The 20,968-nt window shown below is 39.4% G+C and overlaps 1 protein-coding gene across 1 annotated transcript in view; it reads right to left on the bottom strand.

The window, feature by feature from the left end:
• Positions 1-20,968, bottom strand: part of Man1a2 (mannosidase alpha class 1A member 2) — a 128,814-nt gene that overhangs the window by 95,023 nt on the left and 12,823 nt on the right. Inside the window, exons 2-3 of the mRNA XM_027393789.2 lie at positions 2,883-3,138; positions 362-458 (exon numbers count right to left, since the gene is read on the bottom strand). Coding sequence (XP_027249590.1) covers positions 362-458; positions 2,883-3,138 — 353 coding nt within the window. The remainder of the gene's footprint in view (positions 1-361; positions 459-2,882; positions 3,139-20,968) is intronic.

The following is a 20,968-nucleotide window of genomic DNA, read 5'->3' as shown; positions in this document are numbered from 1 at the left end:
AAAAAAACCCTGCAAATAGATACCTACATATCATGACATTAAGCAAACAAACAAGCAAGCAGAAAAAAAGCTTCAAAATCCTTAAATGTACCTAAGTAAATAGAATATCTAACACAAAGCTATGTATTCCAGTGCAAGAACTAAATCTTGGCACACTAAAACAAAAAGTTCAAATTATAGCTGCACAGAATAAAGATCTTGGAGAGTACTTTTAAAAGCTAGATCTTGTTTTCAAAGATAAAGAAAAAAACCAGTAATTCAAAAAAGTTACTTTACCAAATATGTTAGTGGAGTGAAAGCTAGATCTTGTTTTCAAAGATAAAGAAAAAAAAAAAAAACAGTAATTCATAAGTTACCTTACCAAATATGTTAGTGGAATGCCCTTTCCTTGCAATAGGTCTGAGCTCATTATGTCCCCATCCATATGTTCTGTAATTATCCCAGGCATGCTTCATCATCTGAGAAGAGAAAAATTACAATGCACCACTTGAAGCTATCCACAGACTATTTTACTTCATATAATTTAGAGTTGGGTTATTATATCTTTACCCATTCTGCCATGTTTCCTATATTAGCATATTATTCAATTAACACTTGTTTCAGATACCTACTGTGCTGTGCTGGCTAGTCTTTTGCCAACCTGACAAAGGGAGAGTTATCTGAAAGGAGGGAACCTCAAGTGAGAAAATGCCTCCCCACCTGTAAGGCATTTTCTTAATTAGCAACTAATGGAAGATGATGGGTGGTGCCATCCCTGGGCTGGTGGTCCTGGGTTTTATAAGAAAGCAGACTGAGCAAGCCTGTAGCACCCCTCCTCCATGGCCTCCGCATCAGATCCTGCCTTCAGGTTCCTGGCCTGTTTGAGTTTCCGTCATGACTTCCTTCAATGATGAAAAGCAACATGGAAATGTAAGTCAAATAAACCCTTCCCTCCCCTCGCTTTTTTGGTCATGGTGTTCGGTAGCAGCAATAGAAACCCTAACTAAAACACCTACATTTAATTTCAATCTACACAACAAAAAAATCAGATGTAATCAAAAAGTTATTTGGGGGAAGAAAGGTAGCTATTTGGCATTCTTTCCTTTTATAAACTGCTAATGCTTTGGGAAACAGCTCCTCTTTCTTCACTGTGATAATGACTAGGTTGCCAATCAAGGGACTTTGCTTCTACCACCAACTAATTCAGTCTGACTACACACTCTCTTACCTTTAGTCCAGAGACCAGAAGATTGAAACTGTTGAGCAATCCTACGTAATATGTAACCAAATGGCCATGTCTGTATTCTAACTAAAATTGATTTTTTTAAAACCAGGCAAATGAAAGAAATTTAGCCCACAGGTTGTAATTTGCCAATTCTTGCTCTAGTCACTGTGACTGGATGGGTATATAGATCAAGTAGGATAATCAAGTCCTTTGTATTCATGTTAGTATAAACATTAAGAGGAAGGAGATCACCTCATTATATAATCTCAAGGTTTATGTAATATAATTTAATCCTAAACTGATAATGGCTAACTCTCTCCCAACAATGAAAAAACTAAGAAACAAAAGGAAAGAGACAGAGACAAATGCATATTACGGACTTAGAATCAGCCATGTCAAATGCCCCTGTTCAAAGGATAAGGAACCATTTAGTAACAACTCTGGCTATGTCTTTGAGGGTGTTTCCAGGGAGGCTTCACTGAGGAAGAAAGACCCATGCTGAAAGTGAGTGGCACCATCCCTTCCACTTGGTTCAAACTGTGGGAAAGGGGGGAGAGAGGGAGGAAGCCAGCTGAGTACAGGATTTACTACTCTCCTGCTTCCTGACTGCAGATATGACATGACTAACCATCTCACCTTCCCTGACTCAGTTTGTCCCCTCAAACTGTGAGTCAAAATAAGCCCACCCACCTTTCTTCCCTCCCTTCCTTCCTTTTGAAGCTCAAATATGTCATGGCAGTGAGAAAAACTGCCAGACTAAGTTTTTAAAATATGTATCTATTATCAGAATATATACAGAGATTCCTATAAATTAAATTTATTCTTGTTGATGCTCTTACACCTCATGACGCTTCTTCTCAAGCAGTACAACTGTAAACTATACGCAGAATTATCAGGAGCCCTACTTAACATAGTTTAATTCAAATTCACTAGAGCTAGTATTCTCTTAATCAGGAATTCCTAGAACTACAACTTGAAAAACTTTTGAAGCTAAATAAATTTAAAGTATTTTGAAATTAATTTTTTTCTTTCCTTCAATCCATTAAGAATCTTCGGAAGGAGCATGGTCCTAATAGCAGTACAGTTCCTTGAAACATGGCTAATACAGCACAAATTGTTTAAAACCTTGTCTATGACAGTATATAGTACATCCCCTTCAAACTGAGGTTTTTTTTGTTTTGTTTTGTTTTGGTTTGGTTTTGTTTGGTTTTGGTTTTTCGAGACAGGGTTTCTCTGTGTAGCTTTGGAGCCTATCCTGGCACTTGCTCTGGAGACCAGGCTGGCCTCGAACTCACAGAGATCCACCTGCCTCTGCCTCCCGAGTGCTGGGATTAAAGACGTGTGCCACCAATGCCCGGCACAACCTGAATATTTTAAATTGCTTATTCAATAAACTTATACACAGACTCCATTCTATTATAAAGTCCTGTGTTTCAAAAGCTCTCTAACATGGTGATGGTAAAAATAACCATCTAAAGAAACTTGAATCAAATGTGTTTTCAAAAACTTACATTATATCAATAAAAAAAAAAAAGGACGACAGAGATCCAATCCTTGCTATCAACCTGGAAACTGAATTACAACTACACTAATGAACAAACACAATGTATAACACCACATAATATCCAGTCAGACATAAATCTGTAACCACTCCATATCACCAACCTCAGCTTATTACCTCTTTAATTTTTTCTCTTTTCTTCCTGATTTCATTGTCTTCTGGGTCTCCACCACTGACCCCTACACGCTGTGGAACAGGGACAGGTGGCAGTACCCTGGTCTCTTTTATCTTCATTGCTTGGGCTACTTTATTTTTCTCTGTTTGAATTTCAGCACGGATTTCCTCTCTTGACTTGCTTAATTTTTCTTTTGCTTCTTCCAGAGCCTTCTCATGATCAGCTCTAATCTTATTTCTCAGACGCTCTTCTTCTTCCCTGTGAATTAAAAATAAATAATAAATTTAAACTTAAAAAATTGGTAAGAAAGAGTAGTACACCAAACCTTAAAGTTCTTTCTCTAAATTTTAATGCTTGTTTTCCAGCCCCCTCCATTAAAAGATGAGACGTATTAGTGACAGAAACTCTTATCTCTCATATCTGCCCAAAGAGTAAGATAAACATAAGGTGATATGAATAGGAAAATGTATTCTAGATGCTGAGTACATATTTTACATGGAAAGAGGAAGCCTAGAAAAAAGTTCTAATTCCATGAGAAAAGAGAAAACTAGAACCAATAACTTGAAGGAGATCCATGAAAAGAGGGCAACGATGGGGTCAAGATGGAGGCCAAGAAGGCCAGTGGGAAAGGGAAAGTAAATCAGTGGTTTAAATAGCAGAGAGTGGACAAACACAGGAACCTAGGACCAAGGGAAGAGAAGGGAAATTAGAGGTAGGAAACGTTCATTTATTTAGTACAGCATATGCTGCTGAAGCTGCTTTGCAAATGGCCAAGATTAAATAACACAATGATTCCCAACTGATGAATAATTAAAACTCTCTTCAGCCTTTTTTTAAAATAAAAGTTCTACTTTAGTTAGTGGTGAATATATTGTTTCTTATCCTAAATAATTGAGACCACAAGTGTCTCAGATTTCAGTTTATCAGAAGGTTTTGAAAATTCTGGTTGTTTCCCTAATCTAAAATCCTTACTCCTAAATGCTCTGATATCTGAAACCTTTTGCATGCCATGCCTGCGGGCTTTTCAGATGAGAGCTACTCAACCTGTGTTATGCAGAGCCCTTTGCTAAATTTAGTGGACACAGTGGGTTGCAACTGCCCAAAGTCTAACTGCAGCATTCCAAGAGGGATACCATGTTTCATTTTCTTAAGGAAACACTTTTTCCAGAGTCATCACCATTTCACTTTCTCAACAGCAATGCCACATTCTCAACCACAGCGTTTTTCTCCCCAGTTCTACTTTTGTGAGAGAGATCTCAATCTTTCTTCAAGTCCATCACAATGCACATGAATGCAGTCAGGGCTGAGACTTGCTACAGCCATTACTTTCCAAATAAACTGCCATGTCCACTCTCTGAAAGGGGACAATCCATAATGGTCAGAGTCACCTTTGTAGAAACTGGACCTAAATAATACTTAACAGAAATGTAAAAGAGCACTGCCATTCTGGGAAAAGTTTGCTGATTTCTTTAAGAAAAAAAAAAAAACTACACAAATCTAAACATGCAACTGTCACAGAATCCAGCAAGTGTACTCCTACACATTTATCAAAGAAATGAAAGGTTATGTTCACACAAAAGCCTAGAATGCTATCCTGTCAGAGAAAGGCAAATGTTGTTCCACTCATGTGAGGTATGTAGAGAAGGTAAAGCTATAGAGCTACAAACTAAAATAGTGGTATCGAGGGCCTGGAGTAAGGGTAATAAAGTCATTGTTTTATGGGCACAGAGTTTCTGTTTCCAAGATAAAAAGAGGTCTTGAAATGAAGGAGAATGGTTATTAATAATAAAAACCCAGAGACAGATATTGGGGTTAAAGTGGAAGATTAGAAAAGCAAAGTGGCGAATGGAAAGAGAAAATGTGGTACATTTATACAATGGAGTACTACACAGCAGAAAAAAGCAATGGAATCTTGAAATTCGCAGGCAAATGGATGGAACTAGAAGAAACCATCCTGAGTGAGGTAACCCAATCACAAAAAGACAAACATGGTATGTACTCACTCATATATGATTTTTAGACATAGAGCAAAGGTTTACCAGCCTATAATCCTCTACCCCAAGGAAACTAGAAATCATGAATGACTCTAAGGGATAAATGGACCCCAGGAATGGGAAATGGCATGAACTCCCGAGCTAATTGAGAGCATGAGGGTAGGGAAGTGGGTGCTGCCACAATAAGAGCACAAGATGAAGAGTAGAGGAGAAGAAATGGAGGAGCAGATATATTGAGTTGGGGGAAGAATAGAGGAGAGAGAGCAGGATGAGAGATACCATATCAGAGGGAGTCACTATAGGTCCGAGAAGAGATCTGGAACTAGGAAGATCTCCAGAGACCTATAAGGATGACACGATCTGACAGTCTGGGCAGTGGAGGAGAAGTTGGCCTAGAAACCCTTCCCCTAGAATGAGATTGATGAATACTCTCTATGCTATTCTAGAGTCCTCATCCAGTGGCTGATGAGAGCAGAGACAGACATCCACAGAAATACACTGAGCTGAAATCTGGAACTCAGTTGAAGAGAGGGAGGAATGAAGAACGAAGGGGTCTGTACCTGGTTGGAGAAACCCACAGAAACAGTTGGCCTGAAAAAGGGAAAGCATATCGACCCCAGATGCTCTTTGGGAGGACAGTACAGGACTAATCCAGCCCCCTGATCATGGATGCCAATGGGGAGGCCCCTGCACTCCTGGGAGCCTCTGGAGATGGACTGGCATTTTGCCCTGGTGGGTGGGAGGGACTTCGAGAGCCCATCCCACTTGAAGGGATTCGCTCTGTCTCTGAACACATGGGGAGGGGCCTAGGCCCAGCACAGGAAGATTTGGTGGACTTGGTGGAGCCCTGGTTGGGGTCCCTACCCTGCCTGGGGAGTGGCGGGTGGATGGGGTGGGGGGTAGGTTGGAGGTGGGGGAGAAGGAATGGGGGTGGGGGGAGGGAGAGGGAGAGGGAAAGTACATGTGAAAATATTAATAATTTAATAAAAAAATTTGAAAAAAAAATTTGAAAAAAAAAAAAAAAAAAAAAGAAAAGCAAAGTGGCTTGTCACTAGAGAGCTCCTAACCCTGGCCAATGCTCAGACTGAAGGGTGATCCTGTCCTCAGACTGCCTTAGACAGCACTGCTCTCCACCAAACCTTAGACAGCACTGAGCTCCTGTCTCCCACCATGTATTCCTCTCTAGTGCTGGGGTTAAAGGCTTGGGATCCCAAGTTCTAAGATCACCTTTATGTGAGCTCTGTTTCTCTTTTAGACTGAATCAATTGCGCGTAGCTCAAAGTGGCCTTGAACTAATAGAGATCTGTCTGCCTCTGTCTTCCGAGTGCTGGAACTAAAAGTGAGTAACACCACTGTCTGACCTCTTTGGCTAACTAGTATGGCTACCTTTGTACTCTGATCTTCAGGTAAGCTTTATTTGTTAGATCATAAAAATATATCACAGCCTGGCGTTGGTGGCGCATGCCTTTAGTCCCAGCACTCAGGAGGCAGAGGCAGGTCAATCTCTGTGAGTTCGAGACCAGCCTGGTCTACAAGAGCTAGTTTCAGGACAGCCTCCAAAGCCACAGAGAAACCCTGTCTTGAAAAACCATATATATATCACAACAACTGATGGCTATACAAACAATATGAATGTACTAATGTCACTGTACTTCAAGAAGGCCATGAAAAATTATATATACTTTACCATAATTTTTAAACTCAAAGAAAAGTCTATATAAACATTTATACCAGCTTTATTCATAACAGACAAAAACTAGGAAATCCAGATGTCCTTCAATAGATGGTTAAACAGAAGACAGACAGACAGACAGACAGACAGACAGACAGACACACACACACACACACACACACACACACACACACACACGCTCCAGCGTACACAAAAAATACAAAGCTAGCTTACCAAAAACAGAACAATGTGCCTGCCCAATAGAACACCCCATAATCCATCTATGCCAGCCAGATCGTTCTCACCTGTCCACAGCTACAGGTAATCACATAACCCTAATTTAATAAACGAGAAAAAAAAAAAGAGGTCTACTGGGAAATTTTTTCTCTGTGCATTAAGAAATGGACAAAGCCAGCTGAGAAAACAGCCTTTTGGCTACTAAGTCCAAACTTACCCAACTATTTATTCTTCTCTTCAAATGTAGCTGTTACAGCTTTATGAGTCAACTGTGAGACCATCAAGCAGGAGGACAAATTGCCAACATGGATCAAGAGAGAAGAGAGAGGGAGATTCCACTGGAGCCCTCAACTGCCTGCCCCAGTTTGCAGATTCTGTGCAGATTCTGCTAGTTGGGTGCTCTGTCTTTTCAGCTAAGTCTCCCGAATTTATTCTATGCAAGTACAGGCTACACACAGGTTCAGAAAAGTGGAGGACTCGGTACTGAGCCCCAGGGAAAAGCACAGTCAAACAGGAGAACTAGTCCTTTCAAGGGAAGTTCTGTCTTTGTGAAAAGTAGTGGAAGGTAGCTTCCAGAAGGAAGCTAGGGACTAACATCCTGTGCGCCAACAAGCCACCTGTCCTCAATAAGGCAATTAAAGGAGCTAATTATTTAAGAATAAATATCCAGTGACAACCCCTCTCAAGTCCATCCATAGTAATGTGGCCACAATGGACAAATCCCCTTTTTCTGCTTTCATTATTAAGTTGGCTTTTAGTTGGCTTGTAAAGAATGGGTGGCCAAACCCACTGGGCACTGTGTAACCGCTAAGTAGAGAAACAGCTTCCAGTCCAGAACTGCACTACCTCACCTAACTGTTGAGTAACATTCAAAAGCCCACTATGTTTGCAAAGGCTCACAGGCATAACTGTGCAGCATCTTCACCCACCACTGAACCCCTGCAAACAGGTTATATACTACCATCTAGAGTCAGCCCTGAAGTGGATGGCAATGGATGCAGGCCACAATACATCCCATCTATCTTCTTAAAGCTTCTCAATGAAACATGACCATTTTACAGCGCCTGAGCTCTATGACAGAAATGTCTAGCACAGAATTTTCAAAGATTACTTAGTCATAGTCTCCTTATTCACCATAGCCCTTTCAGCAAGACAAAACACACTAACCTAGGACATCTCTCTGTAAGGCCTATGGAATCTTCACTAGGTGGGTGACATTAAAGATACATCACCTCTCTGAGACTCCTTTCTCAGAGAAGTCTTTCTTTGAGAAAGACTCCTTTCTCACAGAAGGTCTCTGCCAAACGCACACAGTTACTAAAAGAATGCATGAGAGGACCCCAGGCTGAAAGTCCAGCAAGCCCTGAATTAGGTTCCTTCATTTTCTTCAAGCTGCTCTCCCTTTCTCATTACCACCCACTCCCACACACACAGCCATATGCACAGCTAATTAATATATTATCATTGTCCTTTGAGACCAAGACCTGCACTCTTACAACCTTCAGCGTCCCTAAACAGGACAATAGCAACTTGTTGGAAAACCTGCAAAAATGTAGAAGGCACCAAACCATAAGACAAAAATGGTGGAAAACTGTGCTTAATCTATCCCCTCTAGTCCAGTGCCAACACTTCCTTTGTCTATGTGCCGACAACAGCACTCATAGTTGCACCAACCTTCTATTTCTGAGGCCACCATTAAAGATTATAATACCTCAATTCTTCCTGTGGTACCTGGAAATCCCTGGGAACAGTAGTAGCTCCTAGTCCAAGTGGATCCCTGAAGAAGTGGGCATTAGGGCACACTATATGCACAGGACCTGTGTTTGTTTCTAGATGGCCTGAAAACTGCTTGTCACAGAAGCCTCCTGAAGCTTCTTGTGCATTGTATTTCCCCTTTATTTAAAACACTCTTAAACTCTTGCTTTACCTTCAAGCCACAGATCAATCATAATTTCTTCAAGTACCTCCTGGATTAAGAAGTTTCTCTAACACAGTCTCATGGCATCATAATTCTTTCACATACCATCGTATGTGATGTTGTAATTAAGTATCTTTCCTAATAAGATAAAAGCTACTAAGTCAAAGAGTTTGGATTTTGTTCAGATTCATCATGGAAAGCTTAGCTCAATAGGCAGGTAACAGAGGCGCAAGAAAGATTCAAAGGCAAACAAGTTCCAAGTTCCTACCCTAGTGCAGAGATATAGTCAAAGAGCTGTAAGTGACAATTGTCTTTAAAGTAAGCAACTTGCCAAATTCACCCTCAAATCCAAATAAAAACTCATGTGGTAGTAATAGAACATCTAGCTGTTAATATTGTCATGTAATAGCTCCCAACATTTTACTTTATTAGGTAAACACTAAATTTAATTGCTCAGCTACAAGTACAATTGGAAAGCAACATGTGTGAACTGACAATATATGTAATTTTTATAATTAATTTTAAAAATAAAAACTTGAACTCCTTAAATTTTAGTGTTTTAGGGAAAAAAGCACTAGAAAAAAGAATAATACATCATAATTGGATTTATCTCCAAAATATTAAAAGCTTTACCAATAAAATTTGTCTAATAATAAAGAAAATAATAAAACCATTCATTAAAAGCAAGAGAGTAAAAGTCAATATCCATTTCTGATGTCTACACTTCATAACAAAGAAAAAGAGAAAACCAAATAAAAGATACTTTCCAAAGGCAAATATTCTTATCACTCAATATAGTCATTCCTAAGCTACAAAAGCAATCCCCTTCCAGATGAGTGAATAAGATGCTATTACAGCTTCTACTTGACTGTAGTGGAAAACTATCAACTAAACAAGAAATGAAAGAAAGAACAAAACAGACAAAAAGGACTTTAAAACCAGTCTCTGTCACAGGCAGAAGTCTATAGGGATTGACAAACCATTACATGTAAGAGTGCAGCAAGGAAGGGAATGGCCAACCAGTGCTGGGCAAACACTTTCCTCCACCACCCTGTGGCCCTGCCTTTCTAGACCCCAAGCCTTCCAACTTCTACTCAAGCCTCTTCTATGGCAATACCATGTTTACACTGGTGAGCTTGGTAATTATTTCCTTGCTAAGATTTACAGCCTATACCAAAATTTAAAAAACTAGCTATGAAACAGCCTTTTCAACCATTCTGTTTTAATAATATTAAAGAGAAATTCATACAATGTAGGAAAAAAATAAAAAAATAACTGATAAAGTTAGGTAAACTATTGATGTACAATATAGACCGAGAATGGTCTATATTTAGTAAATGACTAGAGGACAATCAACAACTGGAAAAGAAAACAGTGAAACAACACAAATGAAATTGTGCACAACTTAGTGAAAGCACCTGAAGAAAATGAAGACCTATAAAAAGAAATGCCTCACCTTCAAGGTCATGACAGAAGGACCCCTCAAACTTTGAGATGGCTAGGAGATAGCATGGTGCCAACTATTATAAGGGAGTTATTCACAATTCAGTCTAAGATGATTCTCAGTAGCAAATGAATGCACTCTATCTACACAGAATAGCACTCTCACATAAACAACAAAGAACTTTCTGTATAATATGGTAGGCCAACTCATGCACTTTCTAGGATACTGATTATGTTAAGAATCAGAGTACAAACTGTACCACTGGGACTCCCCATCCCATAAGAATGCACCCTCCTCTTCAGACATGTTAATAGAGAAGCCTAACTCTGTATCAATATAGGTAATGTACAAGTCATATGACAAAGGCTCAAGAGAGATTCAAAGCTAAGCACTGAGAAATCCACTGAGCCTCAAGTACCAATGCCAAACCCAAACTGTCATCAGGCTCCACAGGTTCCACTCCAAAGCATTGCTACACAATGATGCAGCCCATGACCATCAACACAAACCCACTGTTTTTCTTCAGGCACAGATCATCAATTTGGCTGTTAATTCTTTTCTGCTTATATAGTGAACACTAACTGATTAGGCGAACTTGAGTCTTAATAGGATTTCATATTGATAATAATTTTAGGTCAAATGAATAGTTATCAGTCACTGAATCCAATGATAATCAACCAGTATTTCCAAAAGGTAAGGAATACTAAAATAGGCTCTGGGAATACACACACACACACACACACACACACACACACACACACACACCATGCCAAAAGATTTGCTCATTCCAAGGAGTAAAAATCAAATATGTAAACAGAGTAAGTATACAATGAGTAAATCACAACAGAGGAAGTACAATCCAGCAACTGTTACAGAAAAGGTAAGCCACACATGGAAAAAATAGCTATACATTAGGCATACAGAGAATGATCTGAAAACAGGTTTGTATAGAGATAGATGTAAACATCAAATAGAAATTAAAAGAATGGCAACCTGCCAGGCTGAACAAGAAATTAAAGCACAGAAATTAAGAGTGCATGATGGCACAAAGAAGTGACACAGCATACCAGACAAAGTAATTTGGTATAGCCAATAAAGCAAATCACGGGTAGAAGAAAACATACTACAGTAGGATAGAATGAGCTTGGGGTGGGGGGGTGCACAAGACAAATGCATGAGTTGATATTACAGTGCATCCTGAGTACAAGAGGAAGCTACTAAAGGACTTCAATTTGAAACAACGTAACTACACTTAAATCTCAGAAAGATGTCAGGGTTGACTTTGGTACAGGAGGAACAGAGACTGGGAAAGGAATTAGAAGGTCAAAGAAGCCATGAGGGCAAACACATGCATATGTACCCATACACACTAGATCTGAAGAAAAAAGTCTAATTTTAGAAGGGCAAAACCAAGAGACTGGAGAGATGGCTCAGTGGTTAAGATCACTTGCTGCTCTTCCAGAGGACCCAAGTTCAGATCCCAGCACCCATGTCTGTCTGCTCACTATTATCTATAACTCTAGCTCCAAGAAATAGATACAATGTTCTTTTTGCATACACAAGCTCTTAACACACACAGAGACATTTTTTTAATCTTAAAAAGGCAGATTTATATTCATTTCAATAAATTTGGGTGAATGAATATAGAAAGGGAAGGAAGTTAAAATGATATTTTTCTATACTGACATGTAAAACAGGTACATCATTAATTAATGCAGAGAATGAAGAAGGAAAAAGGGAGGGATGAGGAGATGGCTCAGTCAATGAGGCACTTGCCATATAAGTAATGAAGACCTGAGTTCAGATGCCAACTCACATGGAAATTTAGGTACCATGGTGCATGCCTGTACTCCTGGCAAATCTCGCTACATGTCTCTAATACCAATTCTAGGATAGTGGACACAAAAGAATCCCTGGAGCCTCCTGGCCAGCTAGTCTTGCTAGATCAGTCAGCTCCAGGTTCAGTGAAAGATTCTGCCTATAAATAAAATAAATAAATAAATAAATAAATAAATAAATAAATGGGAGAGCAATAGTAGGCACTGACATCAACTTCTGGTCTCCACATGCACTTACAAACACATGTGTGTGCATGCACACACTCACTCACACAAACACAGGAAACAGGTAAAAGGAAAGAGGGAGAAAGATAACTAGTATGACTTTAGACACTCTAAGTCAAATGTCAGCAAAGCACAGATATTCAGCTACCTAAGGGTGATCATCTGCACTAAGGAGGCTGTACAAGCTCCCACCTAACTTTACTCAGATATTACTGCTTTAATATGAAATGACCCACAACCACACAATCTTACATATCAGCTAGTGGCACCATTTTGGGAGCTTCCCAATGTTCAAGTGGTGATCCCTAACTGCAGAAAGTAGGTCACTGGAACAGGTTCTTGTGGGTATCTTGTATCTCCCTCCCTCTCTCATAACTATGACATAGATTGATCTGCTTCAACATGTCCTCCATACCACAATGGACTGACACTTACACAGCTGTAAACCAAAATAAACAGCTCCTCCTTTAGGTTAAGTCAGGGCATTCTGTCAATGAGAAAAAGGTTAAGTAACAAATTTAAGTGGATACACTTTATGTTTTGTACAGTATACCTCAATAGGTGAGAGGTAAGGTGGGAAGAGACAGGAGCTCAGGCAGTCTGAGGTGCAGTCTGAGGACAGGCTCACCCCTTTGGTCTGAGCATCGATAGACGTAAGAACTCTAGTGGCTGGGCACTCTGTTTCTCTGATCCTTCAACTTTCACCCCAATAGCTGACTTCTGAGTTTTTATTATTAAGACAAAAGAGAATTTATGCAACATCTGGCACCTAATTTTGGAGGTACAAATTCATGAAAAAGTCATTTGCCTGCGGCTTTGCAGCCACCAGCACAGGCCAGAGATACATGCAGTTAGAGTCACTTCCCTACCATCTAGATTTGCCTTTCTTCTCTCCTGGTGGGCTTTCCCTGGACCCCCTTCTTGGGCTGCTGCCAAACTAGATAGCTGCCTTAAAATCCGGCCAGGTTTTACTGTTCTTCACAGCAGCAGGCAGCCTGACATCTTCAACATCATAGTCTGAGGATTCGTAGAGATGAATGCAGTCTGAGGACAGGACTGCCCCTTAGGTCTGAGCATTGGTATAGATAAGAACCCTAGTGGCTGGCCACTCTGCTTCTCTTATCTTTCAACTTTCACCCTCTGGTAGCTGACTCTGCATTTTTATTATTAAGACCAAAGAGAATTCGTGTAACAATTAGGCATGAAGATGTATGCCTACAATCTCAGCACTTGAGAAGCAGAGGCAAGAGGACTATGTGTTTAAGGCCAGCCTCGGCTACACAGTGAGCTCTAGGTCAGCCTGAACTGTATGCCAAGACTTATCTCAAAAACAAACAAATACATGTCAGGATGGTTTCTTCATTTAAAAAAAAAAAAAAAAAAAAAAAACTAAGTGGCAGCAGCTACATCAGTTTCAGATGGTACAATTTAGAATAAGGATTAAAATTGTTTTATTCAGAGCATACAACTCACAGCTCAAGTGTACAATCCACTGTAAACCTTCCTACTATGAATATTCCTTTATACTGTGTGAATATATGTCATTGTGATTGGTTGAAAAAACAAGCTGACTGGCCAATAGCTAAACAGGATAAACTTAGGCAGGAAAGCCAAACTGAGGATGATGGGATGAGGAAGAGTAGAATCTGGAGTTGCCAGCCAGAAGGAGAACAAGTCAGACATACAAAATGAGATAGAGGTAAAGGTCACAAGCCTTGGGGCAGCACACAGATTAATAGAAATGGGTTAAGTTGTAAGAACTAGTTAGTAATAAGCCTGAGCTATTGACCAAGCATTTATAATTTATGGTAAGCCTCTGAGTGATCATTTGAGAATTGCTATGGGACAGGAAAACTCCAGCTATAACTACTGTTCATCCAACTGCACTTTTTATGTTCTCTGTAACCCATGACTCAGAAAGGTGTCCATTTCCAGGCATTTGGGGACTATCCAGTATCTTTACCATACCAAATGTCTTTTAATTTCACTGAAGCTAAGTTCATACTTCATATGACCTAAATCCCTTTATTATGGTCTAGAAAATGGTCTTAACAGAATGTGTATTTTGCTGTTGTTGGGTAGTACTCTGTAAGTGTCAAGTCAACTTGGTTTTTATGTCCCTACTGATTTTCCTTCCACTTCTCTTGATTATTGAATGGAAGGTATTGAAATCATAATAAATTTCCAACATTAGAAATGAGAAAAGAGGCACAACAGCAATCTTACAAATGTAAAACACACATGCACTCCTCAGCTAAGGTGACTTTACTTGAGAATTCCTCCAAAGACTTAGGGTAAAATTATTATCAGCTCCACAGAAGCTTTTAGAGGAAACTGAAGAAGAAAACCATAATTCATTGTATGAGGCCAGTATTGCCTTAGCTCCAGAATCAAATTAAAGCAGTAAATAAATAAAACTAGATACTGCATATTTCATGAACAGAGAAAACCACCTGTAGGATTGTCTGTCTTTTATTTTGAAGCAGGATCTCTCTATGTAGTCCAGGCTGTCCTAGAACTCATGTACACCGGGGCCAGTCTCAAGCTCACAGAGATCCACCTGCCTCTGATTCCAGAGTGCTGGGGCTGAAGACGTGCACCACCATGTCCCTCCAAGAATACAATCATATTTCTAATAACATCTAAAGAGAAAATGAAAAAAAAATACCTGCAATGAATTTACAGCAGAGAAAACACTCAGACTGAAAACTGCAAACAATACAGAAAGTATGGGAGATCTAAGTAACAGAGACCGTTCATAAACTGCAAGGGTTAACACTGTTAGGGTGGTGACAGTACCCAGAGCAACCCTCAGATTTAAGGTATCTCTTACAAAATTCTGACAGCTGCCTATAGAAACTGGAAAGCCTACCTTCACAGGAATCAATGTTCCCTTTTGATGTGTTGAAACTGTTTTCAAATTATGGACAATAGTTGAGTAACATTACATCTACAAATGCCATTAAGTAAATCATCACTTTAAAATGGTTAATTTCACATTAGGTGAATTTTATCTGAATTAAAAGCACTTATGATCTTGGAATTAGTAAGGTAAGTTTTGAAGAACATACTTGATCTAATCTACCATCATCTAAACTACATTATCTCAACGTTAATATACAAAAGAGGCAAGAAAAGAGAAAAACTAGGAGTATATGAAACTTTTCATATAGTATAAGTGGTATCATAAATCTATAGGAAGACTCTTTACTAAGTGAAATAGAGACAAGTAGTCCCTCACATGGAAAACATACAGGTGATTTGAAACCCTGTCAGTTCCTCATTATTTATCATATGCAAAAATCAGTACTAAGGATTTAAATCCTTAGAAATGAAAAGCAAAATTTAAAACCACCAGAATGGAAAGTGTTGGCTGTAACAAGAAAACGTTCTAATATAAAACCATAAAAGTAAGACCATAAAAGAAAACGCTAATCATGTCAAATCCCATTAAAATGTTAAATTTATATAAAACTAAAGATACAGAGCACAAAAACAAGGAATCTGCCCTCTTTCACTCTCGGTTGCTGTGATCAAACACTGAGCAAAAGCAACTGGGAGGATCAGGCTTATCACTCTTACAGGTTCCAGCCCATCACTGCAGAAAGCCAAGGCAGAAACAGAAGCAGAGACCAGAGGAATGCTGCTCACTGACTTGCTGTTCCCTCAGGCCGGCTACCTTATACAGTGCAAGCCCACCTGCTCGGAATAACCAGTCCTCAGTGAGCTGGGCCACCTACATCAACTAGCAACTAGCAATGACCACAAGCCAATCCAATGGAGGCAATTCCTCAGTTGAGGTTTCCTCTTATGTCGAGTTCACAGAAATTCGGCAGCACAGTCCCCATAGCAAGAAGAAATCATAACATATTTAACAAAAGAATTCATATAGAAAGTGTAATTCCTACAAATGTGCAAGAAAAGGGCAAAAGCCCCAAAGAAAAATCAGCAGAGCTGGGTGTAGTAGCACCCACATCATCCCACAAATACTTGGGAGGCTGAGGCTAAAGGATCCCTTGAACCCAGAAATTCCAAAGCAGCCACACAAGAATGTGCCTTCTCGAACACAAATTAAGGAGGGAGAAAGTCTCACAGAATACAAAACCTAACAACCAAGAAATGTGTTCACAAATATTCTCACTTCATGAAAGCATGAAGACTAAAATTGGTGTTTAGTAGAATAATACCAGGTTTATAAAGACACGGGTTGAAGTGTCACCCCAGAGCTCTGAATGTCACAGGTTACTGAAACCCAGCAATTCCACATTTTAATCTTGAAGAAAAATAGATGCACTAATAATACATTCTAAATGTTTCTGCAGAATGAATCTTTTCTAAAAAATCTATCAACTGAGGAGCATACAACTTCTGAGCTAACTATACAACAGAATATCTAAGTGGATAATATAATTGAGACAGAGCCCCAAAATGTCAATATACCCAAATCATAATAATATTGAGAAATGTGTGAATTATGTTATAAGCATATAAAACCAAGTACTGAAAATGACAGTGTCGCAGGGTAGGAGGGGTGTGGGTGTGGGGAGGGAGAAGGGATTGACATGTGAAACAAACTCGTTCCTAATTTGAACTAATAAAAAAAAAAAATATAAAAAAAAAAAGAAAGAAAAAGAAAATGACAATGCTGGGCCAAAATCTGACTTCAAAGATAAATCTTCAGCTGAAATAAGAAAATGTGAAGAACTCTACTGTGGACCCTGACATTTACCTGTTGATGTTATGTATGTTCTTAACTTTTTCAAAAACAAGACAGATATGGGGGGGGAACTTAACATAAAGTATTAAATACACTAAAACTATGAACACTGGGGCTGGAGAGATGGCTCAGCATCTGGCTGCTCATCCAGAGGAACAGGGTTCAATTCCCAGCCCCCACATGGCAGTTCACACCTGTCTGTCTGTAACTCCAAGATCTGACACTCTCACACAAACATACATGCAGGCAAAACACCAATGAATATAAGATAAAAATAAATAAGTTATTTTATGACAACTGATTTTATTGGTAGCAACTAGAAAGATCAATAGAAGTTTTAAGAATGCAAAACCTCTGTATACATGAAGCCATTACAATTTACTTAACTAATACTACACTGACAGACGACAATTGGATCATTTATCTCATCATGTTACAGCTTCGGGGGAAAGTCAACATTTCTTTGAATAGTGATGCAAGGGTTTCCCAAAGATAATTTCCTGGACTTGCAGAATCAAGAAATATACACTGTAAATTAGTCAGGATAGCTAAATGCTATTCTAAAGTTTCAATCAATTTACATTCTCAGTGAGTTTGCAGGAGAGCCAGGGCTCAAGGTTACCTCACCCTAATGTGCTACCACAAGCTTTTTAACTAGAGGGAAAAAATTTGGGTCATTGAAAAGGCAAATGTTTATTGCAATATCACAAAACCATAGTCAAATACTTCACATTCTGAGTAAGCACATTAGCAGACAAATCAAACACAAACTTTTCATCATGCTCTACTTTACTATCGGGGTTCATGTATGCACACTGCACAAGTAAATATACAGATAAAGCTACAACACCTACACATCTATACACAAGTTCAAACAGTTTAAAATACATAATTACACAGATTTGTGCCTATGTTTGGCCTCTCTTTTCATATGCTAGGCTCTGTTAATAGTCAAAAAAAGATAGGCATATCTGCCACTTATTTCCAGATAGCCTAGTCCATACATCAAAATACACAAGTTAATAAAACAAAATATATTAGAGAAAACAAAATGAAACGCAAAAGCAATGACTAACCTGAACACAAATAACAGCAGTGATCCAAATATCAAAGCAAAACCTCACAAAGGTTTCATTAAGAATGCTAGCAAGATTTAAATCTAAAATTTTGTTTTATTTTTTGAGACAAGGTTTCTCTGTGTAGCCCTGGCTGAACTGGAACTCCCTCTGTAGTAGACCAGGCTGGCTTCAAATGCACAGAGATCTGCCTGCCTCTGCCTTCCAAGTGCTGGGACTAAAGACATTCACCACCATTACCTGACTTTGAATCTAAAATAGTGTCCACTGTCAAAAATTAGTCCTCTATATTTCACAATAATCCCTAACACTTGGGATACTACTTGATACATAATAAAAACTCGAAACACCTGCTGAATAATAATTTAATAGTAGTATAAGGATCAGTTTAGGAGAAACCAACAGGGCTACAAATAGAGGATTTTATAAATATGTAAATGTCAAAATACCAAAAGGCAAGCAATGATGCATATTGTCTCCAGATTACCCTATTCCCTTTTTAAAAACAAACAAACAAAAAAGAATCGTGCCTAATTTATAAGATTTGCAAAACAAAAGAGAACAACTCTTTTCAGGGATACCTCTCAATATTAAGGTTAGAAAATGACAGTCTTAAGTCAAAGGTAATTTTTGCCTCAGTAGCAGTGAAAGCCCTTGAAGGGCCTGATGGCTCAGTTACTCAAGGACTCTGTTTTTTCCCAAAATCTAACTCTCATGGCTTAGATAGTAAATCAAACAGTATGACTGTCAACCCAACTTCAAAAAATGACACCTAGGAACACTTTTCTAAATATACTGAACTCTGCCCTCAAAATGGCACATACAAAACATTCAATAAATTGTTGGGTTTTTTTAGTCTAGATCTTTGTATTATTCTAGAGGACTTACTATTTTTCTTCTACCCCCTGATTTTTATTATTTGAATTAGAAACAAGATTGTTTTACATGACAATCCCAGTTCCCTTCTCCCTCCCATCCTCCCCTCCCACCACCCCACAAGTAAAACCCTACCTATCACATATCCTTTCTGCTCCCCCTGGAAGGTGAGGCCTTCCATAGGGTGTCATCAGAGTCTATCACATCCTTTGGGATAGCGCCTAGGCCCACCCCAGTGTGTCTTGGCTCAGGGAGTATTCCTCTATGTGGAATGGGCTCCCAAAGTCCACACCTATGCTAAGGATAAGTACTGAACTACTACAGGAGGTCCTGTAGATTTCCGAGGTTTCCTCACTGAAACCCATGTTCCTGGGGTCTGGATCAGTCCTATGCTGCTATCCCAGCTATCAGTCTGGGGACCAAGAGTTCCCTGATGTTCAGGTCAGCTATTTATGTAGGTTTCACCAGCCTGGTCTGGACCCCTTTGCTCCTCACTCGTCTGCATCTGGATTCCAGTTCACTTAGGTGATTAGTTGTGGGTGTCTGCTTCTACTCCCACCAGCTGCTGGATGAGGGCTATCGGGGGGCATATAAGTCAGTCATCAATCTCATTATCAGGGGAGGGCATTTAAGGAAGCCTCTCCTCTGTTGCTTAGATTGTTAGCTGGTATCATCTTTGTAGATCTCCAGACATTCCCCTAGTGCCTGATTTCTCTATAAACCTAAAATGTCTCCCTCTATTATGGTATCTCCATTCTTGTTATCTTCTATTCTTCCCCTGACTCAACCTTTCTGCTCCCTCATGTCCTCTGCATCCCTCCTCTTCTCCCCTTCTCATTCTCCTAGCTCTCTACCCCACCTCTTCCCTGTGCTCCCAATTTGCTCAGGGGATCTTGACCCTCCCTTCTCCAGGGGAGACCTGTATGTCTCTCTTAGGGTTCTCCTTGTTTACCACCTTCTCTGGCAGTGTGGATTGTAGACTGGTAATCCTTTACTCTATGTCTAAAATCTGCATATGAGTGAGTACATACCATGTTTGTCTTTTTGTGATTGGGTTACCTCGCTCAGAATGGTTTCTTCTAGTTCCATCCATTTTCCTACAAATTTCAAGATTCCATTGTTTTTTTCTGCTGAGTAGTACTCCATTGTGTAAATGTACCATATTTTCTCTATCCATTCTTCGGTTGAGGGGCATCTAGGTTGTTTCCAGATGCTGGAGAGGATGTGGAGAAAGGGGAACACTTCTCCACCGCTGGTGGGAGTGCCAACTTGTACAGCCGCTTTGGAAATCAGTAAGGCGACTCCTCAAGAAATTGGGAATCAGTCTACCACAAGATCCAGCAATTCCACTCCTAGGCATATACCCAAAAGAAGCACATTCATACAACAAGGACATCTGTTCAACGATGTTCATAGCAGCACTATTTGTAATAGCCAATAGATTGTTTACACTAATGAGAAACAAGAATATATGAAGTTCATTTCACTTTTTTAATGTTTTACTTAGGGGTATGTGTGTATATATTCTTTATGTATGTATGTGTGGTGGAGGCAAGAAGACAAGGTCGGATATACTGCTCTATCCCTCTCCACTTTGAAGCAGGGTCTCTCACTGAACCTGGAGTCCTTCTTTTTTGTTTTTTGGCTATGCTGGCTGTAAGCCCCAGTGAGCCTCCTGTCTCCACTCCCCACAGTGCTGAGGCTCAGGTTCATGGCTACACCCATCTTTTATACAGGTGCTGAGGATGTAAAGTCAGGTCCTCACACTTGTGCCCAATCACTCTTACTCGATGAACCACCTCCTTCACCACCATTTTCATTTGTTACATTTCCATATACTGTATAACCATATTATAAATAAATTTTACTCACTTTTTAAAAATTATTTTATAGACAGGCAGTAGTGGTGCACGTCTTTAATCCCAGCACTGGGGAGGAAGTGGTAGGCAGAGCTCTGTGAGTTTGAAGCCAGCCTGGCCTATAGAACTAGTTCCAGGACAGCAAAGGCTACAAAAAGAAACCCTGTCTTGACTTGTAATTTTATGTACAAAAAAGACATTAATTTCTATTAAATAGAATATATTATATCTT

The sequence above is a fragment of the Cricetulus griseus genome (genome assembly GCF_003668045.3).
Source record: "Cricetulus griseus strain 17A/GY chromosome 1 unlocalized genomic scaffold, alternate assembly CriGri-PICRH-1.0 chr1_0, whole genome shotgun sequence".
Taxonomy (NCBI): Eukaryota; Metazoa; Chordata; class Mammalia; order Rodentia; family Cricetidae; genus Cricetulus; species Cricetulus griseus.
The sequence above is the reverse complement of the archived record's forward strand: the minus strand, read 5'-3'. Positions and strand labels throughout refer to the sequence as shown.